Source organism: Ciona robusta, chromosome 9, assembly GCF_009617815.1.
Source record: "Ciona robusta chromosome 9, ASM961781v2".
In the NCBI taxonomy this organism is placed as follows: Eukaryota; Metazoa; Chordata; class Ascidiacea; order Phlebobranchia; family Cionidae; genus Ciona; species Ciona robusta.
In genome coordinates this window covers 7,561,630-7,587,804 of record NC_143243.1, presented here as the reverse complement: position 1 = coordinate 7,587,804, position 26,175 = coordinate 7,561,630, and the positions used below count along the sequence as shown (strand labels likewise).

The 26,175-nt window shown below is 42.1% G+C and overlaps 4 protein-coding genes across 5 annotated transcripts; 2 read left to right on the top strand and 2 right to left on the bottom strand.

Moving 5' to 3' along the window:
• The first annotated feature begins 692 nt into the window (after positions 1 to 692).
• Positions 693 to 9,560, top strand: LOC149731873 (box C/D snoRNA protein 1-like). 2 transcript variants are annotated; one of them, XM_089885377.1, is made up of 9 exons: positions 693 to 888; positions 1,007 to 1,072; positions 1,785 to 1,891; positions 2,296 to 2,375; positions 2,605 to 2,708; positions 3,117 to 3,185; positions 3,694 to 3,774; positions 3,838 to 3,912; positions 9,009 to 9,560. In XM_089885377.1, the coding sequence occupies exons 1-9, from the start codon at positions 779 to 781 to the stop codon at positions 9,034 to 9,036; spliced, it is 720 nt and encodes a 239-aa protein (XP_089741503.1). In that variant the 5' UTR covers positions 693 to 778; the 3' UTR covers positions 9,037 to 9,560. The 2 variants fall into 2 exon arrangements, with proteins under 2 accessions (XP_089741503.1, XP_089741502.1); XM_089885376.1 differs by lacking the exon at positions 9,009 to 9,560 and adding an exon at positions 4,223 to 4,794 and having other exon boundaries at positions 695 to 888.
• A 2,323-nt stretch (positions 9,561 to 11,883) lies between these two features.
• LOC149731872 (CCN family member 2-like) lies at positions 11,884 to 15,473 on the bottom strand. The gene is made up of 3 exons (XM_089885386.1): positions 15,119 to 15,473; positions 13,391 to 13,512; positions 11,884 to 13,217 (listed from the first exon to the last, which is right to left on the bottom strand). Exons 1-3 carry the CDS (start codon positions 15,470 to 15,472, stop codon positions 13,040 to 13,042), a joined length of 654 nt encoding a protein of 217 aa, XP_089741512.1. The 5' UTR covers position 15,473; the 3' UTR covers positions 11,884 to 13,039.
• Positions 15,474 to 15,535: 62 nt separating this feature from the next.
• Positions 15,536 to 26,128, bottom strand: LOC149731870 (CCN family member 1-like). Its single transcript, XM_089885369.1, has 6 exons — positions 25,749 to 26,128; positions 25,165 to 25,381; positions 24,458 to 24,934; positions 22,282 to 22,481; positions 21,018 to 21,139; positions 15,536 to 20,709 (listed from the first exon to the last, which is right to left on the bottom strand). Exons 1-6 carry the CDS (start codon positions 25,803 to 25,805, stop codon positions 20,520 to 20,522), a joined length of 1,263 nt encoding a protein of 420 aa, XP_089741495.1. The 5' UTR covers positions 25,806 to 26,128; the 3' UTR covers positions 15,536 to 20,519.
• On the top strand, positions 17,659 to 20,194 carry LOC149731871 (uncharacterized). The gene is made up of 2 exons (XM_089885387.1): positions 17,659 to 18,071; positions 18,475 to 20,194. Exons 1-2 carry the CDS (start codon positions 17,659 to 17,661, stop codon positions 18,533 to 18,535), a joined length of 474 nt encoding a protein of 157 aa, XP_089741513.1. The 3' UTR covers positions 18,536 to 20,194.
• Positions 26,129 to 26,175: the final 47 nt, after the last annotated feature.

Genomic DNA, 26,175 nt, shown 5'->3' with positions numbered 1-26,175 from the left:
CACGAATAGAGTGTGAACGATTGAGAGATGATTATCCAATCAAAATAGGGAAGAATTTAGTATAGTGCTTGCTAGCTTTCTGCCGTCTGCCAATTAGATCGGCAAAACCAGCTCTTACGAAGATATGACGCAGTCGTTATAAGGTGAGGCTTTGTTTAAACGTCGGCCTCGACTTGAGTGGCTGTATCCTTAATCCGCGCGGGCGATCAAAATCAATCTCGTTTTCGATAAACCCTCGTCAATCTGTGAATACGGTGCGACTCTACCTCACACTTTGGTTAATAACCTTCAACGAACTAAAGATTTAAAATGATAGGTTCTTCGGCAGAGTAAATGACAATGCATAATACTGAATGCGTGATTGATCAACTTTGAAACCACCGTGGAACACGATTTAAACTCACGAAATCGAAATGCTTTCAAAATGCGAAAACAACTTAATCGTTTTTCTTAAGTGTGTTGGTTTATTTGATATTAATTCGATATAGGCTACACGAAGAAAAACTTTTAAACTTATTTTATTTATGAGCGTGTTTGATTGATTTTGCTTGGCCTGTTACACAAACACAGAAAACTATTTACTTTACTGCCTTTTAATTTGGCACACAAAATTTTGTAGAATGTAAATGGACATCTCTCCCCGCCTAATGTTTACGATTTCTATGCTACATCAAGAAAAAAAGTCCCTAAAATGAAAAGAGTAAAAATCATCACATGTTAATTTTTCAAAACAGTAGCAGCGTTTTACTCATTAACTGTTACAAATAAAGTAGTGTTAATGGTAAATAGTAAAGATCTGCATACAATGGAAAATATTGTTAATTGTGATACGGGTAATATGGAGCAAAATGGACAAGAACAGTCGTTGCAGAAGAAAGAAGTTTTAAAGTAAAAAACTTTTTTATGTACTTTATGCTGCTACCATTATAGCCCTTATTCGAATGTCGTCATTTTATTTCTACAATTTTTTAAGTTTTATTTTCTTACAAATGAATTATATTCTCAGGTGCTGGAGTTGCAAGGATAAAGTTGCCAAGTATAAATGTCCCAAATGCTCAATCAGAACGTGCAGGTGAAAATACTTTGTCCATGGTCTAATTTACAATACTACAGTATCTCTAAAACAAGTTTCGGTGCTAGTGAAGAGTCTTCTTCCCCTCCACCTTATTTGCTAACCCCTATAACCACTAACCCCTAACCATTGCCACCTAACCCCCTACCTAGGGGTTAGGGATTAGTGGTTAGCAAATAAGGTGGGGGGGGAGATTCTTCATCAGCACCAAAGTTTCCTAAACAAATAAATGGCATTTGTTTATCCTTGCATGGTAAGACAACTCAGAAGTTTTAACATAAGCCTTGTACTTTAAAGAGGCATATCAACGAACATCCAGGTACAAATTCTCTTGGGCCTGAGCTTTGGCCTTGTTGCTTCTGGATTATAGCATTATGACATGCCATCTTAATAGTGTGTGGCATGTATTTAAGTTTCCAGTTATTATATCTTATGTGTAGAAATACCATTAAAGGTTAAAACCAAGAGAGATTACTAGTGAAGAATCTTGTACAAGTAAATAATGCTGGTGTATGCTATGATGGTTGTCTATGAGTTACACAAATTTTCATTTTTCGTTGGTGTCCCTTTAAGAAACATTGCTGGAATATGCTATGATATGGTGGTTGGGAAAATAGTGGAATCAAAGTTGAAACCAAAAAAGTTTAAGTTGAAATCAAAAGCTGGTTTCTATTTCTGTATTGCTAACTGTAACCAACTCTTATCTAAACAGTGTTGAATGTGTGAAACATCACAAGAAATTAAACGAATGCGACGGAATTCGTTGCAAGACCGAGTATGTTGCAAAAGAAAACTTCACAGAAACAAACTTGTTAAGTGGTATGTCTATTGTCTATTTTATACTTTGTATAATATACTGTTTAATATGTGTATACACATGTTTTTTGAGTAACGGCCGAACCCTGGAAATAATCCTAAGTCCCTTGGCATGCCAACCCCATTGCACATTACTATTTGAGAATCAAATATGTGTATGCTGTATTAACTAATTACTGCACTACTCCATTACCTGTAATGCCACAATCTCTAAAAGTTGGTGTGGCATAAACTATGTGTTACATAGATGGACAAGCTGTTGTCACAGCACTTTACATTCAAATATGAACAGACATATAACATTTTTGGGTAATGGGGTGTTTACATAGTGTAGAATACGCATGATATCTATGATCTGTTGTAACTTAACTGACATATCATATTAAACCATGTGTTTGTATTTACAGATTACAAGTTTTTGGAAGAAGTGAACAGGTGTGCATGTACCAATGATAGGAATGTCCTTCCTTACCCAAAGTCCAAGAATGTAAGTGTTTTAGAAACTTAAATGCATAATAGGTTACAGTAGAGGTTCTTTAACGAGAGGGCATATTTTTTGTTGTGAGCAATCTACCGTTACATATGTTTGAATTCTTTTTCTCATGCCATGTTGCTGTATTTGGACATACTCTTACATTTCCAAAAAATTAAACTGTTGTAATTCATTTGGTGAAATTTTAAAATTAATATTGAAAATTTTACTTTGGTTTTTACAGATGAAACAGAAAATCAGCCGAGCTGCCGCCATGCGTATTAAGTTGAAACTTCTGCCTCAAGGTTTTACGAAACGAAAGCAGAACACAACTTACTACAACTATGGGTAGGTATTTATTTATTACCTATCTCGCATGGTAGTTGTTTCAGTTATAAAAAAATAGCAGCTAGATAATATTATTTATATAATTAGGTCCTGTACCACAGCATGTTATGGGCATTGCGGTTATTATTTTCCTTAATTTCAAACTTTTGGCAAGGGTTTATTCACCACCAGGTACCAATGGTGGCAGCATCAGACCTTGAACCCAGGATCCTTTGGCTAGAACTACTATGCCAAGAGCTGTAGCAGCTCTCTTTCACTCTTTCTGTCCTCACGTTTGTCCGGTTTGATGTCTATTGTTTCGTTGTTTAATAAACCGAGTTGTCGTCGACCCTAAAAAAATAGAACTACTATGCCTTGACAAAGGTCATACTACTGTGCCAAAACCCAACAAGCTTATACATTTTGTAGGAGCAAGTCGTTCCTGTGGCGTGTAGAATGGATCTTCTACAACTCGGGTGTCACGGAGATTGATAAAAGGTAATTGACTAATTGTAAATTACATTACATTGCAATTTTATATTTTTTCTATTAACTATTTAAACAATCGCAGCAAAAAATACAAATTTTCTGGTCGGTTTCAATACAAACATTACATCCCATATGTATAAACAAACTATTTTTTGTTGGTCTTAAATTCTGGTTGATTTTAAATGATGTTGTATTATGTTTGGTGCATAAAACACAGATTTCTGGTCAATTTCAATACAAATAACAGTTCATTTGTATAATATGGTTTTTATCTCAAACCTTCAACTTAAAAATTAAAATCATTTTTTTGCTGCTACTTTTCCTATGAACGGAAAATATGTGTTAAAGGCTATTCAGTATTATATTAAAATAATTATCATGTGTGGAAAGGTTCAACGTTGGCAAAGCATCTCCTTTATATAGTTTAACAAACTCTTTTATATAGTTTAACATAGCACTCTTTTATATAGTTTAACATAGCACTCTTTTATATAATTAAATTACTTCTTTTTTACAGTTTACCTGATAGAACTCCTTTAAACAACGCCGTAAAGAAGTTTATTTTGCCAGAAGCATCCATGGATACATTTAATTCACAGTAAGTTTTGTTTAGTTTTAAACATTGGATGATTTTTAATGTTTGGACGTTCTTGTATTATAGACTGAATTTGTTTTCAAAAGAATCGGAATTATTTTTCTACTTGAAAAAAGAGGAAACTCCTGCGAATGTTAAACAGTGAGTCAATTTTGTGTTTGTGATTATAATATGTATTGTATATTATATAGTGTTCCCATGTGTACTTTGAGTGGGGGTTTGTTCGACGTTTAATGACTGAAAACGCATTGCATCATCAGTGGTGTTTAGGTGATTTTTTATATTTTATTCTAAATGGGTGAGGTTCTTGCGAGGACCTGGGATTTAGATCAGATTGTCGCCGTTACCCCAACACCTTCTTGTTTTTTGTAGTACTTAAGAATGTGCATGACGTATCGCAATTGTTGATGACGTATCGCAAAAAAAAACAGTAACACTGCGTTTAACTTAGGTATTTTAAGCTGGATGGCAGCACGGGACTAAGAGAGAACCTTCGCGGCAAAACGGTGATCGAATTCCCGCAGATAATAGTAGTACGACCCGAAGAAGCAGCGGTTTTTGACGACGCTTTATGCGCGCCTAGCAGTGACGTCAAGTGTGCGGAGCCTGTTTCACAGCAAAACCCGCCCGCAAGAGTAGACTGAAGATGCGTATTTTTTTCTCCTTTGTTGTATTTTAATGCTTTTTATTTTGAAACGTTTTTACATACAGTACGGTGGGTAAGATGGGACACGTTTTCATTCGCTTTTATCGTTCCATTTGTTAGTAAACAAAGAATATTAACACAATTATATAACCGAAGCCCCGCGACTCTTAAAAGGGTTGTTAATTGTTAAAACACAATCAGAGAATACGAGAATACAAGTGCTAATGTCACCGCATCTTATCCCACAGTGGTATCCTTACTATCGAAAATGCTATTCTTCACAGCAAGGCCAAGTTCGTGTTGTATAATTTCGTAACACTGCTCTCTAGTGGTCAGATTCTACAATTACTTTTAATACAAGGTGGCGCTAAACAGTACGATGTTTTTAAACAGTAAAATTAGTGCGTGGGAATGCTTTGGTAGATTCAGACAGTATTATGTAAGTTTATATATCAGCTGTTTTATAGAGTAATTAACTTGGAAAAAAAATGCTTACGTCTTATTTTCAGTTAAATCTCTCTAACATAAAACAATAATTCTAGTTTTGGTTTAATATAACCACCGCGCATTTTAACTGATGCACTTTCTCACACTTTTTATGCGTGTTATAACGACTTAGATTCCTTTCTCTTCTTTATTTAGTGTATGGCCTTAGCTATGGAAGAGATAAATAAACAATGATGGTATAAATTCATCATGCGCTATCGTATAGTGTTGTTTTGTCGGTATCAAGATTTCCCATTCGATAAACGTTTGATAACTGAATGATTCGTCATGGTGACGATGGAATAGCGATGGGTAATAACAACATTCCTTTGTAGGGGTCTACGTAATCTGCTTTAATCTGCGGTTTCGAGCTCTAAGTGCTTTAAATAACATTGTACCTGGCTCGGTTGCTGTATATACCCGAACACAGATGCGAGATTTGCTGTCACAACTTGACCAGTGACTCGTAAACGGCCGGTCAAAACTGGTTATTTCCAGTTTCACCAAAATATGTGTACTATTTGGTCAATTCAAAAGCGGGGTGAAATGATTGGTGTTATAGTGGTTAAGATGAGATACTGTTAGCACCCAAAATCTATATTCCATGATCGTATTTTTTAACAGTTGACTACGCTCTTTTAGTGTCGCGGGACTTCGGTTATATAACATTTTCAAATATTCCTTGTTTACTACGAAATGGGACGAGAAAAAGCATAAGAACATGTTTTATTTTCCCCACCCTCTTATAAAATTTAAGCTGTTTACTGGTGGAAATTAAACTACCAGCAGCGGCACGCAACATCGTATTTTCGGCTCTTTAAAAAACACTTAACACGAATGACATGCGTAGCCACTTCTTACGATAGTCAGTGTTTTGAATTCGCGGTTCCGTAAAGTCCTAACACTTGACGCTTAGTCGCCGCCCACAAAATCCAACAAATCCGATGTGACAGTGTAGCGGTACCGGTTTGAAATTCTATCACTGCTGTACCAGATTAACCCATAACCCATAGACGCTTTATAGTTGAATATCTCCTAACCCGCGTCCGCCATCCGCGGGAGTGACTTATTTTTAACCGACACATATAAATATGGTTGTTTAGTGTGGGAGAGTAACCCATATCACCCCTCCCTTTCCGTGGGTAGCTACCGTGCTGGCGAGGGGCCTCGTTCTCTTTACAGTGGTGGATATACGTGTGTAGTAAACTTATCGTTACATGCCCCACCCCTCTACACGTTTTTCCGTGCAAAAAGTGAAATTTTTCATCGTTAAAGCGGATATAAACCAGAAAGACTAATATAGTACTGTGGGGGTTGCATAATTCTGTAAAAATTCTCTGTTAACTTGTAAATGGGATTACATAAGAGAATGAAAACATGTCCCATCTTACCCCACCCGAGTATATAAGTATGGGCGTTAATCCGTACAGTCAGTGCACGATTTATGTCACTCTTTCCATCCATTTCCCCCTAACATATTAGGTGTGCATATATAGCTTAAGATTCGCTCTTTATCGTTCTCGATCTATCACGGTTACTCCAGCCAAAGCGATCACCACACCCTCACAATGACAGACGTGTAGCGTTATCATAACTCGGCCAACTACGTCATAATTCAGGACGATTCGTAATAGCATGCGTTGGCAGTTTTCCTTTTTTGAAGCAGCCGTCCAACAGGCGCCCAGTATCTTAGCCTTGCATACCCAAGACACCCGTCATTCCTTTTAAAATTGTGAATAATTCGCGTCGCGTGCGTGACCTTTAATGAGCGCAACGGCAAATTACCGACGACCGGACCAGTTGACACCATCCAGCCGCGCCGTATCTCGACGAAAATTGTAATTTGTGAGTGATGATGCTAAAATGTAGGCGCTTACATCATTGCCAATTCGTCAGTGTTGCTCACTGGCAAACTCTGCAGCACTGTCCCGTGTAGTAATTTCGGTGTACCGCGTAACATAGTGCAACACTGGGCTTCGTAATCACGTTAAACAGGCATCCGTGGTCTTGCAGACCCTTAGACTAAGTGGCATCGTTTGCCCCGCCCCCTACTCGGAAACTATACCTCACACTCATTTGACATGCTCCGCAACAAGCAGTTGTATCTTACCGCTATACTTTATCACTCGCATAACCAACGTGCTTCCGCCATGCTGTAATGCAATTCGCGACAAAATACCGTCCGTTTGGTGGCGCTGATGAACGGCGTATCCAAAACAGGAATTTGTTTTCAATGTCGTCATCCCGGGTTACCAACCCATATGTTACTACGGTAAATACATTAAATGATAATACCGCAGTCGAGTTGCGTCATTATAGAGACTGTATGTGGCTTAACGTGTAAAGGCCTTTCGATTCATAGGATTTGTATGATAGCCCGCATGATACGTAAATATTTTTGTTGTGTCGCAACAAAAGAAATACCAGAACGCGGCGCAGCGACTGGGCGTGTCACGTCGATGTCTACGCTTCGATATTGGCAATCAATCGCCCCCGCGAACCTGCATGATCTTTGTCAAAATGTTAAACCAACACCGGACTTATTTAGTCGTGATCAACTTTTGTGTGGAGGTAGTTTCGCCCTAAGATACGTGCCGGGCGCGTCAACGGTTCCCCCAATTGGCTCCAATATTTGCCACCTTGTTGCGACGGAGACACCTTCTTACAACCTGCCCGTGTTTGGCGCCTCCTGCTTGTACGCCCAATACACTTTCCACTTAACCGAAATATGCCCACGCCTTATTGCGCTTAATAGTGAAATCGCGTGTGTCGCCCCTTTCGTTTTCGCCCTCGTACGCGAAATCCTGACCTGTAATTCCGGTCTATAAGTCCAATTTCGATTTCCCCGACCGCTAATTTTGCTCGTCAACTGGAATTTAATAGCCTTGCCTCACCGGTTCGAACAGATGCTGAAATGTGTGTGGTCGCGTGGTAGCCGAGACAATAATCCGCGGGTGCGTCACTTATTTTCTGTTTCCCCGGTATACGAGCTCCACCCTGACGCCCAACGCCAGGTGCGTCACCACTTTTAATTTCGAAACCCGCTTGAACCAACGATGGATGATTCGGCGAAACAACTCACAACCGTTTAGAATGTGCAAGGTGTGAATCTACTTGTTTACCAAGATTTCTCAAGCCGATAAGTCAACTATACGTTCGTAAAAATATTTGCATAGCTTAAAGTTCGGGAAAATGGCCCAACAAAACTCCACACCCGTTTCCGGAACAATTACGTAGCGTTTACGTCAGCGGTGACGCATACGTGTTACGCACGCGACGCGCGCCCTTCATCTGAAACGAAGCTAACGTTTATTTTGTGTTTTGTCTCGGCCCATGGACCCTAGCGGTACAAAGGGTTATGAACGCCCAAAATAACGCGACTTAATTACTTCGCGGAAGCCTCGAACTTCAAGCCTCTGAAAGTTCTCACGGCTCGGCTTCCGAAGTGTTTCAAAACCAATACATAAACACAACCTGCTATATCCTTACAATGTTACAACCGACAAGTTAAAGTTCCCATCCGTTGCTCGTTACACGTGTAGCTATACAAAGCCTGTCATCCCCTCAAAGTTTTACGATGACTTTGTACAATTCAATCATTAATCATAGAAACGTTTCAACTGAACCTTGTAATTTGCGGTCGGTTTAATACATAAGCCTTCTAAATATAATATTCGGTTGAATTAATTCTGGCCGCTAAAGCCAACATTATGGGCGTGTTGGGCGATTGCCTCCTTTTCTACTTACTTCGTGTCAATCACTACAGACCCCGCACAAAACGGGGGTGAACGCCAACGTCTCCATGTAAGTTAGAACCCCGTCTTTCATCGCCAGTCGAGAAGCTAATATTAGTTTCCTCTAGTGTTAAATTGAACGATGTATAACCATACAGTAGAGTGGGGGAAAATGGGACACCTATTCATTCTATTTTCTCGTCCCATTTGGTAGTAAACAAAGAACATTCAAATAAATATTAAAACCGTATCCTCACGACTCCTATAGACCGTTGGTAATTGTTTAAAACAAGATCAGGACATTTGAACATTAGGCGCTAAAGGTGTCCCATCTCCTAGCCTACTTATACATTTTAAGTTTTTTATTTTAGGTTCAACCCTCTAACAACGCAAAACTAATTACGAAGTACAAAGCACTGTTAGTTCAATTTAAAAATCAGCCCCGTGTTTTAGGAATTCGTATTATAACAATTCGTATACCAGGTTTGCGCATGTTTATCACGGTGTAATTGCAGAATGTAGCTTTTTTCCATTGCCCATATTTTGCCAGTGTATTGGTAGCTGTATATTCGATATTTGGTTTTCGTTTTGCCATATGGGTGTGGCGCTTGTTAGTGCATTCTGCTGGAGAGGTGCCGACGCGAAACAAAAACATGAGAAAAACTTTTGATAACAAACATCCATCTGACCTACACCCCCCCCGTGTTCCTTCGTTGCAACGTAATTAATCTGTGCCCGTGTGCTTCTCCCGTGTCACTGGATATGTATTTATCCTCGGAACACCTATGTCAATTTGCCCGCGATCGTCAGAATCGCCACCCCGTGTGGCAATTATGAAGGCCACGACGGACTCTGGAGACCCGGTTTTATGCACTGTGCGTATTATGTTGCGTTTCCGCGAAAAATTACACCTGTTTGAGTGAGGTTTTCGATATGGGTCGTTTTGTAGGTGTAGCGACTGCATAAGGTTTCTCAATGCTTTGCAATCAGATAACGTCATAGCGTGAACTTACACAATGATGTATTCTTTCTTTGTTGAACTGAAGTGTTGGGGCAGCTGATTGTGGTGTGGGTTTTCTCTTGATAAAGCAGCGATGGATATCTCGGTAGGTGTCCTAACCGCACTATACCAATACACAATGCCCCTTAGAATTATTGACAGTGTTAAAGTTTGCTTTTGGTCGCAATAAGTGGCGGTAATGGCATATAGTCTAAGGTTGACCTGTCAACGTGTTTGCGCACTGCCTCTGCCACCGAGCAGCCAAACTTGATTAATTGAACGCACTGTGTGTTCTTGCGCTGTATAGAGCATCTGAAAGATATGAATTTTTCGCATTCCATTTCGGACTCGAGAGCATTTAAGCTTTCCACCTTTGACTTTACTTGGTATGCAGCCATATAACCCATTCGCAGCCAAAACTCTCCAACAGCTCTTACCCACCTCCCAATTAAATCAATTTGCATTCCGACCCCGGCGGCCGGGCCGCCAAGGAAATTCTGCAATAGTATCCAATCCTTACAAAACTAAACCCGTAATCCCTGGATTAAGCAGCTGTTTTATGATGTCACTTTTCCCTAAGCAACTATCAGTATTTGTAAAATTTCCTTTCTTGCGTGCACCCGGCATTTTCAGGGGTCAGAATGCGGTGAGAAGACCCCGCTTTTGCAATCATCTAAGCGTAGCTAAGCTTACTCTCTCACGAAGAGCGAACGCTTAGGCCAACTCCATCACGGCTTATCAAGATAACATAAATTAACCATCGCTTAAAAAAAACGGTTTAAATAATTTAAAGGCGTGCTTTTTCGGTGCGATTATCGTCAGTTTGGACAACAGCAAACTCGTGAGCAGCGTCAGCCAAGCGTTTGCAAGCGACGTCGACCACGCGTGCGTATGATTGACAGTGACTGAAAACTCCTTAGCTCGCCATGCGCTGCATATTAGAACAAGCGACCCATTGACTACGCATCGGCAAACATGCGTTCGTGGTTCGTATAAATCTTGAAAAATCTCGCGCCCGATAAAGTGGGTGGCGATTAAATGAGAGCATTCTTCGCCGTTTGTTTACCTTTCCGGTTAACAGCATCCCGAAGAGTGCATCAAGTCCCAACCTTATGCCGCAAACCTCCTGTTTACACCTGGCGCTGTTTATTTTCTTTTCTGTGTTGTTTAAAAAGGAAAGAGCGACGCCTGTTCCCCATGCATTCCACGAATTCCGCCTAGTCGACGATGTGATTTGGCCAACATGACAAACAGAGAATATTCATTCTGGTGCCGATCCGTATATCTGTGTCTTCTTTTGCCCAAATATCTTGCCACAAAAAGTGTTTTCCTCTTCACCGGTGTTTGTCTGATGGCACCTCGCGGTTTTAAATTATAAAATTGAAACGCAATGAGCAAACTTGCACAGCCATTTTAGCGGCCGTCGCTTAAAACTTAAGTATACACTTTAACTCACAGGCTGTCAAATTTTCCAACCGCTATGTTTTATCAGTCTCCCCAGATAAAACAGACCTTGCTTACCGGTTAACAAGCACATTAGATAAAGGTTTTTAAATTTTGCATTTACAGTTCAAAATAGGAATAAAAAGTTGGTAAAAACTACATTAATATATTGGGTGTTTAAAAAGGTGAGGACGCTCAGGTCACGGCCCCAGTATTATTCGTGTTCGCTGCGCTCTGCCTTCAGCGAAACAGTTATTTTGTCTCGCTCGTTAACGGCCTGTGGACTTAGTGCGGCGAACCATAGATCTGTATGCGTTTCAACGAGTCGTTGTGCTCGAACTGGGCGCCTCTCAGCCACAAACACTTAACGTATTTGCTGGACTATTTGTTCGCTCGTCTTTCCGGGACATATCGCAAGGATGGCGCCTAAAATTATTCTCAAACTGCTGCAAATCGTTCACGCTTTTAACACTCGAGTCAAATTCTGCATTAGTTTTATTCTCCATCGACTATGTACTATTGCAAGTTGTACAGAACGCTTTGACACGTTTATCCATGCGTCAAAACGCTTATTCGGGGTTAATGTTTCGTCTTACGACTTTGGCACCGCGTTTTAAAAGCTTTAGACCTAAGCAGTGGCAACGGGCTGTAACCAAATCTAGCTTGTTAGTTTTAAAATTTCCCCTTGACCGCAAAACAAACATTCCAGAATCCCCTGGAACGTCGGCGACTTTTTGTCAAATACATTTTACCCACGTATACGGTCTTCTGCCTTCTGCATATTTATAGGTATGTAATGTATGTACGTTGTAGCAACTTTTATTCGACAAAGTGAAACGACACGCGATTTGTATACAGTAACTAAACGATAAAATAGCAAGATATGTATAGATAATAAAAATAAATAAAGCGATAAAGAAAAAGTTTGAAAATGCAAATAAATGCCTCTTTCCGATATATTTTATCGTCGTCCGCAGCGCCGAAGCTTGTGTTACATGCCACAATACACGGCGTGCCATTAAATTGGCAGCATATATTTTATCAGTTGATGTTGGCACATATTGAATGGTGGCTTTAGTTTCGACAGGTGACGTAACGGGTTCGGTATGACGTCATCAACGAAAGGTAACCCACTGATTGCTCCAACGACCCTAATGATGTAAGTAGAATACGACGACCTCTGCGGTTAAAGTCGCCCTGTTTCGCACACGGGTCTTGATGCCATAATATTGTCCCAATGTTACAAAGTGCGTCAAACGCACATGCGTGGTTAGACCGTCTGTTCATGTATATTGTGAGGACGATCGACACTCACAAGGAGATGCAAGAAACTAAGGTGTCTGTCGGACCTTTCCCAATTTCCCAAGTGCTTGCTGACAAACACTGTATCAAACACACAACAGCGAGTGATCAAACGCGTCCTTTCAGTCCTTTGTCCTTGACGACAGAGTCTCAAATAGTTAAACTGCTGTCAAATGGCCACTCGTGTGTTGGGGCAATGTCAACATATAACGATCCATGCTCTTGTACCATTAGAAGAAGCAGGCAGTTACGAAACGTCGCTTTAGTTGGGTTCGTTTCAACCAACCAACCCAAAACATCGGCGTAAACCGCACGCGTGAGAATGCAAGACCCCACGCCAACTCTTCCGCTTCTGCCGTTCACGGCTTAGCATTGATTTGAGTTAATGAGGACGTTGTAGAACGAGGTAACACGACCCCAGTATATGTACGTTCCGCAACCTTTGCCCGATTTCTACAAAAAAAATCCGCGAAAACGCGTTTACAGATTGGGTTTTGTAAAAAATCGACAAATGCGTTTAAATATCGGCAAATAAAACGTTTTCTTATAGTGAGATTGATGATAAGAAGCTGTTGCCCGGTCAAGGTCACATCTTGGCGCTGCGGGAAAGGTTACTTGTGGTATAGGCGGTTGGGGCGCTTAAGTCCAAAAACCCGGTCAAAGTGTGACTGGGTAAGTGTCATTGTGCAGATTAATCTTAAAAACTCCCGGAGATTCGAGACAGTTTGTGTGGCACCGACACTTTCGTACAAACGCCATCTTTTTGGCGAAACGACTGCCGTTCTTTCGCCGAAACCAGACCTTCTTTGTCCGGGTCTTGAACGGAGTACAACATCTGTAAAATCAAATGCTATTTAGCTTGTACATTTCAGTATAGAACACCTATAAGCCAGCTCCTTTATAACTAATCCACAATTGGTATTATAAGCTATGGGGGACATAGAAAAAAATGCAATCTGCAATTAGCCAGTTCGCCTGTTTAGTCAGCTGTGAAACCCATGTTCTTACTTGCTGCTGTCTTTGCAAATGCCACAGTATTTCATCTTGTACGTTTTCACGCTTTTACTGCCAATATACTCCAGATGTAAACGTGAACGACTACTGACTTGGTTGATGCATTGCCGTTTACCCTGTGGACAAAACACGACCGTTATTTTTCTCGCATTGTTATATTTCTCAATTTCAGCGTTTTCCTGTTCGGTTACGTAACGTCTCGCGTATTCTAAGTATTCGAGAAATGTTAAAACGTATTTCCAGAATTTCTTGAACTAACCCGGTCGGTGCGCGATCTCGTTACCCCCATTTACCCCATAAAGCGGAGATCATGTTAAATACATCCGGTATTGGCATCGGGCCATCGTGGGAAAGGTCAAGGATGTACGTGGTGGTTGATTGGGGCCCACGACGCTGAGAAAACCTGATTCGCCCCGGACCCGCTCATAAAGCCACATTCCGCAAACAGAAGCGAATGCGAAAGTCAACTCATAGTCCGGCTAACGTCTCGCTGAGCCAGATCCCGCTCCTTATCTCTACAATCAGGAAGCAATGCCGTATAAGCTTGCTGCCGGTTCATTCAGAATCGGACATTTAAAAGCAATGAAACGTTCCCGCCTTCGCCCAGGAATTTCTGCTGTAACTTTAGCCGCCTCTAATCGCCAGAGTTGGCTTCGAAGCCTCACTGCCGGTAAACAGAACGCAATAACAGGTCAATAATGGCAGCACTCGCCGCTGCCCCGCTTCGGAATTCGAAGGAGCTTCATTATTTCGCTCTGCGCATACGTTTAAATTATTCTCCGTGGCCATGTATCAATCGAGCTCAGTTCGACAGTTCGTGTGCCTCGCCTTTTCGAAGAACGGTTCAAAAATTCTGCGTCTTATGCGCCAGGCTTACTGCCTTTCAAACGAAATCTTTTCTGCTTGTGCAAACAAATCCCCACAAAGCAGATAAACAGTAAATTATGCTGAGCTCCCGAGCTGTTTGCCTTGCTAAGCTTTAAATGCCACTTAAAACATTAGCGCGCACATAATCTGGCCGCCTCATCAACGAAAGTATCGCTATGGTTCCTTGCGTTTTTACGGCGCAATGTGGCATGATTAGACCTTGTTTGTTTTTGAAGCTTTTTGCAAGTTATGGCCAACTCCTGCTAATGCACTGGCCAGTTATGGGGTACATGTTTCGTAATTCAGCACTATACCAGCAAGGCCAGACGTCATTAACCGTAAACCGCGGAGCGCGTTAGTTTTCATGCTAATATCCTGCACTTGCTGTTTTGTAAACAGCTATTAACGGCAGACGAACCGGCATCAGCACTCCGGCCCAAGTCTAGCGACTCGTTGCCGGGACCGTTAACGTGAAGCTGCTAATTGACGTCGTTTACATTTAACCTCTATATTTGATCACGCAAATGGGTTGTCTTGGTGAAGCTCAAAACTAACTTATATATCAATGTGGCCATTTAGGGCCTATTATTCGGCGATTTTCAGCAATAAGTTCAGTCTGTATCTCGTTCCATGCATAGTTTCATGCTTTAAAATCGGCTTCGTTTGCTATATTTGAACAGCATGAAACAAAAATGTCCGTTCATGTTGTGCAAGCATGGGATAATCGACACGACAAAGGAAAGGCTTCGTTTGCTTTGCTGATCAATAAGCGAGCAGTTCTATGGCTCATAAATTAAACCACTTCACTCATGTCAACACTCTGCGCAAATATACCACACAGCAATATACACGTACCCTTATCCGAGTGCCAAAGTGATCGGGATCGCAAGGACGAACTTGGCAGAGGCGCGACTCCCGTCTTAGCTTGCATCTTCCGCGAGTCCGTACTCTTACTGAGGAACCCATACCACACGACTTGCTGCAGTTACTCCACGGCGATGCTCTCACTTTGCAGTCCGTCTTCCACTTCCCTCGCCTCCGAGCCGCAACCTCCGGGATCGAGAGGACAACACAGAAGAGGACAAGCGCCACGCAAGCACCCGTGATGCGATATGTTGATCTTGTTGATCTTGTTGATCGTCTTGAACTCTTCTTTCGGAATGAAATCTTTTCCCAACATGGAGTATTTAGGTTTCGACAAGTTTCCATAGTTTTGTTTGGAATTATACAGCTGTTTCAAATTTGTTTTAAAATACGTCTTAGACGTTCTCCCTGAACACGTAAAAATGTAGAACTAACGATCAAACATTTTATTTCAAACTTACAAAAAAAATATTTCAATATTTTATAATAAATTAAAGTTGTTAAAAATATATGAATTTTTCATAAATTCGTAGGACGTTAGTGATTACGCTGAAAACGTAAACTATCTATCATCGCAAAACTTCTGCGACTGAACTGAATCGTGCTGCTGTATCTCGCTATCTCTTTCTCGTGGCATTCCTAAATGTGAGACCGAAAGCGGTATGCCGGGAACGCCACTCTCCTTTGCCGGGAATGCGTCACCCTGCCGCCGCAGAGCATCAGCGATGGCGCCGATCTCCCTTTTAATCAGATGGCCTGCCTGTCTTGGCCCTGCTCGCCCGCTCGTCGCCGCATTCTGAAGGGCGGCTGGAGCAGCAAGGACAAATTCGAAGTCCCCTCCCGATTTCCACTCCTTTTAACGGCGACAGACCGGGTGTTTTTCCCGAACACTTCTCTCACTCTCGGTTTAATCGGCCCTGCGTGCCTGACTCAGTTCCAACTCCCAACCCTCGCTTACTCTTGCCTCAAAAACCGGGTCGATCACTTGCACGGCACCTCGTGCTCGCTTCAGCGGATACGGCGCAAAACAACCAGAGCTCGCGTGCAGATTCGCGCAACTACTTGTCAATGTCTTAACCACGACTTGATTTACTTTTCGCCATCTTAAAACAGATTTGATGGATTGAAAAGTGGGTACTTTGGATCAATATTGTTCAAGCTATATACAATAGCTATATAATAGCCAGATAATAGCCGGGCTCTCTCTTAGCTGTATATACTTATAATAGATTTATGATGTAGACCGACTCGCAATCGATCGCTGAATAAAATAGCAAGCGATTTCGCGAACTCATATATAACTCAATGCGGCCGACTTCAGACATCCATTTCGGGGTGGTCAGTCTTTATTTGGTCGCCCAGACGCCACTGGGTTGACCCTTTATCCGGCACGCGCGTAGGAAACGCACGTACGGGGTGGGTCCGTTTGTGGACGGAACACATTGTTGGGAAGGGTGGGGTTAGTACCTGATTATTCAAGCGCTGGGTCTACTGGACCCCTAAATACGCATAAGCCCGCTTTATCCCACTTGTGTAAAACCTGAGACAACTTAAGCCATGCACTGTCCCTTGTCACACCCGTATCCGGGACGTTTATGGAGGAGAATATCATGGAGAGGTTGACTTCTTCCACCTATAACACAGGGATGGGAATGAATATTAAATGAGCCGAAGAAAGGTCGCCTAACGTTGACAGTCGATGATTAATGGCTTTAAAATTCGCTTTCGAAATCCGTACAATTGTATTTACGCCACCGCATGTCAAAATTTAAAGCTCTGTTACCCGGCCGGTATTGCTCATTCTTTCCACGTATATACTTATTTATGCTATTTATAGTGTAGCACACTTGAATGCTTTGTAGTTGGATAAATTATGTCATACATGAGCACGGGTTTAATACACACAATACGTAACTATGTGCGGTATCCCATCTTCCGTTCTGTACCGACCAAAGGTTTAAACGTGAATAACCCTATAGCTTACGCAACATGCAATTATTCCACAGCCAGCACAATCGCAGCTTTACGTAGTCCCGCCACACCATCTGCTGCGGTTTATTCGCTTTTCTCCCACCGACTTCAATGACACCGAAATTATACATTTCCGCTGCTAACGAGCGCTTACGCAAATGTTTCGGCTGTTTGTTTAAATCCAGAAACGGTTGTTATTGCGTGCGGTACGCTAATTAATGGGCGGCGGCGCGAAGGTCAACATTATTCACGTAAATTTCAACAGTATCACTGGCTGTACTTTGCTACTGTGTTTCTTTGGTTAGTTGAAGAGACATACCAGCAGCGCTCTCACACCACCTAACGACAGTCTGAAACTTAAAACTGTCTGTACATCCTTCGTCACAATGGTGATATATGACGTCACAAACTGCTTTGTGACATTTTTCTCTGATAAAAACTTAAAGTAAACAAAGTTTTAAACATTAAAACATGAGCCTTTACGGAAGAAAGAACTGATTTGGAAAAATGCGACGACCGCTTTTCATTATCAGTAACTTGATTTCCGTATATACTTAGCAATGACAATGGGCACGACATTTTCCCGATGTATATACTCGAAGCCATCTAAACCGTTCAGCACCTCAAGCTTACAACGTGATGAAGACCTAATGATCATCAGAAACCACCCTAATCGGGTTCGGAGACGATCTTCCGTCGCTCCAACCACCCCTAGGATCGTGGAAGACAAAATCTTAGAAGAGCTCTGCTTTGGTACGGACACCGAGCCCGATGTACCAGCAGACCGCATGAAAGGACGAGATATTTTGAAACTAATCCGAAAAGTCTCAACATCTGACGCTTTAGCTGGAATAATGAAAGACCAAAACACATCAGCAACTGATACCATAAAGGATTTTCAGACATCTTCAGCCTCGTCTATGGGCAGCTCCAGTCAATCGACATCGAGTCCAAAAACTAAAAATCGCGGCAGGTAAATTAAAACCGAATATTTTCCCCTAAAAACGCATTTACAGCTATATCAGCGACTTTATAAATCCTGCTTTATTGTTAATTTTGACGACCTACACCCACCAGGGCGTATTACAGGCGTATGTTTGATCTAAACATAGTTAATAACACAACACATTCCTAAACTCTTTGCTGGTCAATTCTTTTCGTTTAAACTCAAAGTCCAAATTCTATCTTAACTGTGTTTGCTGCTGTGCATCCTATCTGTACAAGTTCATATTCACGACCTGTTCTGTAACTGAACCCTGTTTTATAATCCCTCTAAGACGAACTAATCCCTATAGTTGCTGCCGCAAATGTAGCAGGCTATTTTTTCTTGCCCGTGGCACGCTAATTTAAGAACCGCTTCGTTTTTATCGTTTTAGCTTGACAAGAGCAGACGAAGCCTCGCTGGATGAGATTATTCGCTCGATCTCCGAGATGTAACCGAAACTCGTAACCCAAGATCTCAAGTCTGTTTTTTCAACGTCGGCCCGTGCTAACCGCCCGAAACTAATACACACATTCATCAAATCTGAGCAGAAGTCAGACAAACGCGGTCTTGTTTTACGCCGCTCTGTTCGTTACAGCGCAGATTACTTCGCACAGCGGCGAACTCCCAAATTGCCACCCACGCAGAACAAATCTTTCACGTCGAAAACCCCTTTGGATTTGTTTACGCCTGAGGCGGCTTTGGGTTCAGGCGGTCTGGATAGGAAGTGGGCTCCCGTGCGCAATCTTGTAATGTCAGATTATGGTACTGAGCTGTCACAGCCTGTATTTTTAGGTACAAATACCGGCGCTTGCGAACTGAACAAAGCAAGTCGGAAGTTGTAAACCACCGACATCTGCCGTTCGCGGTTTGCTCCTAGTCAATGCCCGGGCGCAGTACCGCTTACGTAAGACTTAAAAATAGCCGGTAAAACAGTGCTGTCTGTTGTGGAGGCGACGGATTAGCTGACGGGGTCTGTCGACAGTCCATCTTGTTTTTCCACGCTCGGTTTGTTTACCAAACAATCACCAGCGGTCGTTGCCTTCCAATAATCGGGCCACGCTCTGTCGACCACGCCAAGACCAATCAACGCATCGGATGCATTTTATTAATCACGTACGTCGGTCCAGTTCCCCTGACTACCGAAAATGCCATTTTTTGACAGAGTGCTTGCTGTTCTAATTCCGTAACCTTACGTAACCCGTGCATGAAATCTCGGCCGCATTTACTGCTTCTCCCATTGCGCAAGTGAAGTCGTGCGACTCATAGTTTGATTAATGATGAAACTCGCCCGCAAACGTTTAGTTTCGACTCCATTCAAGCGTGTGGAAATATAAATAACGGTATGCTGGCTCACATGTTTCCCACCTATGTTTACACTTTGGTTAGTTGATCTGTTGCCCGACGCTCGCATTATGTGGCTGCATAACACATGCATCTTACTTCTGATGGTTACGAATGATCAGTATGTTATATATAGTGCCCTGCTAACGTTGCCAATTATAGAATAAGCATAGTCAGTGATAGCTTCTTACAAATACCAGGTGCAGACGATTTCATTTCCAACACAGACTAATTTCCGAAGCAGAAATTCATCAGCGGCAAAACTCCTTATGTTACCGCATCAGAACGCTTATGTCTCGCATATCTTAACAGCCTAATTAATATATGTATATGAACTTATTGTATACCACACACACGCTCACACATTATAAGTGCCGCCTTTTCTATAAACACTTTTATTACATATATAGCCTGACCATACATGTTACCGCCGTGTTAAAATGCACGTACAAACACAAGAATTTTTAATCTTTGTTTATTAAAATCAGTAAAAGCAAAGTAGTATTCGTAAATGGCATAAATAAAATAAAATTGTTTTTTTTTTTAAATGTTCTTATTAATTTCCACATGTGATTTTTCCGAAACTTTTGTTATAATAGAAACGCGGAATTGTCATAACAGTTTATTTTTTTGTTTTTAAATTTGCAGTTTTCGCTTCACTTTTCGCTGGCACCATTCTGCTTTGGTGTGTTGTATTGATTAGTAGAAACCAAATGTGTTATAAAACCCGACGGTCGTAAGCGAATAAATAAATAGTTCGATCAGCGCAAGGCAGTTACGGAAGCAAAGTACGATGGAAATGGCTTACGAAAAAATAGAAAACTTTGTGTAGAAAATACTATGTACATAACTTGGACCGTCCGTGGTAACGCAGCGAAGTGTTTCCTGTTTTGAAAGTCACAGTGAAAACTCTCTAGTGACACCCACCGGCAAGCGAAACAAGCAGCGATTTTTATATTGAAAACAGGACACGAATTTGGTTTTGAAACAGTTAAAATGTGTTTGGGGTTTTGGGTGCTGAGAGTGACTTGAAAAGGGTGCGAAGGGGTGCGCTGGACACGGCAATGAAGGAACGCTTAGTCCATCGTTCATCTCTTATCGGGCGGTGGCTTGATGCATGTCGTTGTGTAATGCATACTGGAACACCTCTCTATGAACAACGTTGGGCGAGCAGTTGGAATGACAGGAGCAACTACGGATCACCATCATCTTTTTTGAGAATAAACTGCCGTCCGTGCATTGAAATTGAACTGAGATGGTGCGTGTGGATTTCGGAGTGCAACACCTGTTAAGAAATATTGGTTGGTAGGTCTTCGCGAATTAAAACAGAGCTGTCACTACCGATATACAATCGTTTTGAGGTTTATTTTCATGGCTTGGTTTAATCAGTAAATTTAACTTTTAATCCTGATTCCGGATGTGTAATTTGGGAGGCTGTAAACTTGTACCTTTTCGGGCCCGGGTGCAGCCGATATAAATAGTATCAACTCTGACGCACGCGCCTCGGTAAACAATAGGCAGCGAGATTGCACTGCATTGTCAAATAGTGCAGTGACGGCATGTCAGGGTCGTAATGTATGGCTGTATAATTACCTTGAAGGTCCATGGCATCCACCGCAGTATCGTGGTCTTGACTTTCTCACACTTGTACAGCCGGCGTACGTCAGTGTCTCTCGCTTACGGGCACGTTTTTGACGCATGCAGTGTCGGCCCTTCTGCAAAACAAAAATACATACGTAGTTGTTTATTTTCGTCGCCAAACAAAACGCAAGTTACTCGAAAAACTTTGCTAGACAGAATCTCCAACATCCCGTAAAATTGCGGCGCATAATAATAGGTTTCCGATCCAGCAGGCGATCGGGTAAATGTATCCGTATCTACAAGTGTATGCGTAACTATCGTAGTTCGAATACCGATGTGCAATTTGTCACTGTCCGCGCGATCTATATTTGCCCTCCTTTCCGTCCCTGATTTTGAATCATTGCCCTATTGACGAGCCCAACCCAGAAATAAGACAATTTACGGCATACCGTAACCCAGGTGTTTAAGACAAGCAATTGGCCTATCTATAATGATTATATTGTCTGTTTGATCAGCTGCGTTCAATCAGTCGTCTGAAATTCGACCATGGACCGACAACATTCGCGTTCCGCGGTCACCACGAATAAGCATGGCAGGGCGGCGCACGAGTATGATGTGATGCTCGTGGCGGTTTCAACTGGATCAAGGCGGATTTCAGTCTCTCTTACCATTTATCCCTTAATACTCTATCGGCGATTTGGCTAAAATCCAAAGCACCCACGACAACCTTGTTCTTTTCAAGCCCAAGAGTCATGCCCGGAACGCCAGCTTGCAGACGAGGAAAATACATTAGCGGCGTTCAGTGATCGCGGCTTGATGTTTACGATGTTAGAGATTCTGATCGCTGTTGTAAAGTGACGTATGTATCCACCAAACCGCAACGCTATCATAATCTGTCATCGCGTCACGCGGCCGCAATATCTGGTTTCCCCGACTCCAATGGTCGATGCGATGGCGCATGCCTACGCTAAACTTGTGCAGCACGCGTTTTAATTCGGGACGAAATGTTGCGGTTTTCTGGATTTCTGCACAGAGTGTCACGGTTGCTGTCTTTTTAAAATCAATTTGCGTCAAAACGTGATACCCCAAGGCGGCAGTAAACCAATGGAATTACGCCGAGTTGGAGTAAACAGAAACCCGCCCAATGTTTGGTTGATATTATGGCGGACCATTAGGTTTACCCACTGTCAAAGTGTCACAAAGATGACAAAACAAGAGTCTGAATGCGGTGAACTTATTTTCCGCTGCCAGACGTAATTTGATGTAACAAATATACCTTTGGACCGTAGCGGTTTCCTTGGCATGGCCTCAGTTGGCACAGTCTCATGTCCCTGCCGAGCTGACACCGGGGGTTATCGTTGGACACGCGTACGGAAACGCCAAGGCCACACGATTTCGAGCACGGGCTCCAGGCAGAAGTGTGTACATCACAAGAAGAATGGCCTCTTGTCCTGCTGCGTTGTTCTCGACGAGCAGCTGTAGGAAAGTAAACACGTTTAAGCTTATGGAATGTTCGCAGATGCCGGAGATTCCATTAGAGCGACAATGTAACTTTCGTGACGTTACACACATGAAAATTATTTCTGTGCAGTCTGAGTTTCATACAAGGGCATATGGACACAACATGTTGGGCTAAATCAAGTTAAATGTGTTTGCTATCTTCGTATACTTATGCTGCTTTTAAATGACTTTGAAATCGTGTGTAACTATTATAGACGTCGGCCAGCTAATATTACGTCGCCTAGTTCATGTTTATCATTACGCTTAGCACGCTGTACTGTACTGCATAAAAGTAAACGCATGGAAACCTTTGCGTAAATAAAAAACACGGAAAGAATAAAATTTGCCCCAATGTCACCTCGGGCACGTAAGCGCGACAAAAACGCGATTCAATTTCCTACCGTCTATTTCTGCCGGAAAAGGAGCGTGGAAGCTTGTGGGGGAACGTGTCAAATCGCTCGTAAACCATTCAATTTGAAGTGGGCTGAATTCGCTCGTCCGCCGCGGTGTTTTTGCCGCGTCGAAGGACCGGTGATGCCCTCAGCTTGCACTGGTATGCGGTAATTGAACGCTTGCAGATGCGACAGTACTGCTTTGTTGTCTGAATCGGGATTGTTATGTCGCGAAAGCGATCACACCACAAACCGTCTGTGCTCGGGCAAACAGGACCTTTACAGAATCGATTCTTTATTGTCCGGCAGCGGACTCGAATTCCCCGCCATGCGACGTTACAGGACTCTAATAACTGTTATTTACACTGGCAAAGCCGCAAATCGCAGCGCGGTATACCCACCAGAACAAAGGAGGAAAAATTAATTAAAATCCCGGCTTTTGTACCCGGGGCTTATGGTCTTCGCTTATGTCGCTATTAGCATTACTTTGTCCCGTTTCTGCCTACGTAAAGGCTTGGAACCTATAAAGAACTTTTCTTTGATGTCGGATGCAAAAACGACGACTGGAAAAAGTCGGAAATCAGTCGGCGAGATTTTCACCGACGCGATCAGTTTGCTTAAAAATGGCCGAGCTCGCCAGCCGCCGACAAATTTAACCACAGCGTTGCCGGAATCACAGACTGGGCCTTTTAATTGCGGCGGCTAAACCGGTGTTTAAACACTACAGTTGCGTGAGGACATAGCGCCCTCGCACACGGAACAGGTGTTTGGGAACTATTCAGCAATTCGTCGCGGCTCGCGAGACTTTCGGCGGCGGTCGCAAGCGTGGGAAGCCACAAGAGTTTCCTATAAATAGCATCATCCATGATTGAATGGGTATTACGGAGCGGTCGGCCCTCTGCGTCATACACATACCACGGTTATGTGCAGATTAGCGTGGCAATAAACAACGTGTGCAAACCACCCGAAGTATGGACAATACTCCCGCTGTCGTTTATCATCAACAACAAGTATGCTAATAACCGACCAGCAACATTCCAAACCGTGAAGTCCCCACGTACATCGCAGCGCAACGTACACACACAGACACACACGATGTATATATTGACCCACGGGGTCATTCGGTTACCGAGATAACGACATTAATATCTCGTAACCAATTTCGATTCCATGACGTGAAATGGGATGGGACGCGTGGTAAACAAGAATTCCGAAAAACAAGAACAAAATAAAATTTCTCAGTCGTCTAACACGCGACAGTGATTAAGTTAATTTCCCAGTTTTGCGTTTCACAAGATTCCTACAATAGTTGCCAGCAGCTAATCTTTTATATAGTATTGCTAGTAAGATGTATGCCTCTAGTACATAATTTCCTGATCGCGTTTTTAACAATTACCAACGCTACAGAGACATGGGGATACGGTTATATAACTCCGTACATATTCTTTGTTTTTTTTTAACAAATGGGCGAAAATTAGAAGAACACATATATCATTGTACCCCAACCTACTATACAGGCACAAACGAGCTAATTTCACAATGTGACTTTCAAACTCTTACCGTCCACGTCCCCTGGTATTGCATTGTTATCGATCCAGTTCGCTTCTGGTTCAATGGCAGGTTCATACACCATGCTCTGTGGAAACTGCTCGTCCATCAGTTCGTCTATCGTTTCTCCAACATCATCCTCATAAATGATCCCATCCATCACTCCATTACCAGTCTCCGGGACACTGGGAGCTGGAACCTCCTCCGATTTTTCCTCCACAAAGTCAGTCCAGAACCTCTCCATCGGGAGCATGAATTCCTCCCCTGAGGAGCTGTCGCACATCCAGCGGTCGCAGCATTCGCCAGACACCGGCTGTAGCCTCGCGTTTGGACAAATGTCAAATTTGGGGATATGTGTTTCGTGTGGGCAGAGTGGTTGGCAGCCTTCGTTCCCGTCCATGCACCAGCACCTAAACTTACACGAGGGCTCGTACATTGCGCCACTGCTTAATCGTACACCGTTGTTCATGCAAGGACGACCCGACCTCGCTGAAAAACAAAATGAACCTTAAATTTGTTCAACCATACAGTTGGGTGGGGTAACATGGTTTTCGTTATATTTTTTTAATCGTTAAAACACCAACATGAAATATGGGATTTAGATGCCATCTTACCCCACAGTACTAAGTATATTTTTCAATCATATATTAAAATAAAAAATACAACCAAATATAAGTGTTTTTTTAATAAAATCTGGTAAACATTTCTCAGTTTCTCACCTCTACAGACTCCCCAATCTCCGCTCCTGCTCCCGGAATAATCACAGAAGAGATCCCGATGCGGATCGCAAACCTTCTCCTGGTCGTTGCACTCTTCTCCCGTCTGTTTGGCACAAACTTTGCAGCAATTGCAACCGTCTGTTACAAGACTGACAGCTACAGGACAATGTGTTGGTTCGTCTCGACACATGCACTCGTACGGGCACAACGAGAAAACCTGTCATATTCAAATGCATCGAATTAATTCACATATAATTGGAGTAAGATGTTTTATATTTTTATTCTATTTACTCGTCAAAATTGGTAGTAAACAAAAAACTTTTAAAGGATTATAAAACCATATCCTTACGACTATATAATGGGATACCTTTCATTTTATTTTCTCGTTCTTTTTGGTAGTAAACAAATAACATTCAAATGATTTTAAAACCGTATCTCGACGACTCCCATAAATCGTTATAATTATTTTAAACAGCACGATCCGGATATTTGGGTATTATGAGCTAAAGGTGTCTTATTATCTTCACTCAGAGTACTATATATGTATATACCTCATATACATTAACTTTAGCTTTAAAACCTACCATTCCAGTTAAAGTTGTAATGACCAAGAGCCGACAAAGTTTACGTGATATTGCCATCGTTGCTTGTGTCTCAAACCGCAAAGAAATAATCTGCCAGCTGTGTAAATCGTTCCCCTTGTAATAACTTGGTTGTGTAATAATATTTATTCTATGCAGATTTCTACACCAGGAATTCGAAACACTTGAATTTGTTTGCTTTTAGCGGCTTCGTGTCACTGTGTGTGAAGAGACGAGAAATAGCTGGATCGACTTTGCTTCTCAACGATGGTTTAGTGGTTCTCACCACGAGACAGGTGAATGTTTAAGTAATACAGTTTGTGATCAGTAAATGTGAAACAAATTATCGCTGCTGATAAAACACGCTGTTAGCAGAAGACAAAATCTATTAAGATACCGTATACCTTGTTGATTGTAATCCAATACAATG

Excerpts from the sequence above, each read along its gene's own strand:
- LOC149731873 (XM_089885376.1), top strand. The coding sequence starts at position 779 with ATGGTAAATAGTAAAGATCTGCATACAATGGAAAATATTGTTAATTGT. Across the intron at positions 2,376-2,604 it reads CTTACCCAAAGTCCAAGAAT|ATGAAACAGAAAATCAGCCG; the intron begins GTAAGTGTTTTA and ends TGGTTTTTACAG. Across the intron at positions 3,913-4,222 it reads ACTCCTGCGAATGTTAAACA|GTATTTTAAGCTGGATGGCA; the intron begins GTGAGTCAATTT and ends CGTTTAACTTAG.
- LOC149731872 (XM_089885386.1), bottom strand. The coding sequence starts at position 15,472 with ATGGAAACTTGTCGAAACCTAAATACTCCATGTTGGGAAAAGATTTCA. Across the intron at positions 13,513-15,118 it reads ACTTTGGCACTCGGATAAGG|GGTAAACGGCAATGCATCAA; the intron begins GTACGTGTATAT and ends TTTTGTCCACAG. Across the intron at positions 13,218-13,390 it reads ATTTGCAAAGACAGCAGCAA|ATGTTGTACTCCGTTCAAGA; the intron begins GTAAGAACATGG and ends TTGATTTTACAG.
- LOC149731871 (XM_089885387.1), top strand. The coding sequence starts at position 17,659 with ATGACAATGGGCACGACATTTTCCCGATGTATATACTCGAAGCCATCT. Across the intron at positions 18,072-18,474 it reads AAAACTAAAAATCGCGGCAG|CTTGACAAGAGCAGACGAAG; the intron begins GTAAATTAAAAC and ends TTATCGTTTTAG.
- LOC149731870 (XM_089885369.1), bottom strand. The coding sequence starts at position 25,805 with ATGGCAATATCACGTAAACTTTGTCGGCTCTTGGTCATTACAACTTTA. Across the intron at positions 22,482-24,457 it reads AATACCAGGGGACGTGGACG|CTGCTCGTCGAGAACAACGC; the intron begins GTAAGAGTTTGA and ends ACTTTCCTACAG. Across the intron at positions 21,140-22,281 it reads GAAACCGCTACGGTCCAAAG|AAGGGCCGACACTGCATGCG; the intron begins GTATATTTGTTA and ends TTTGTTTTGCAG.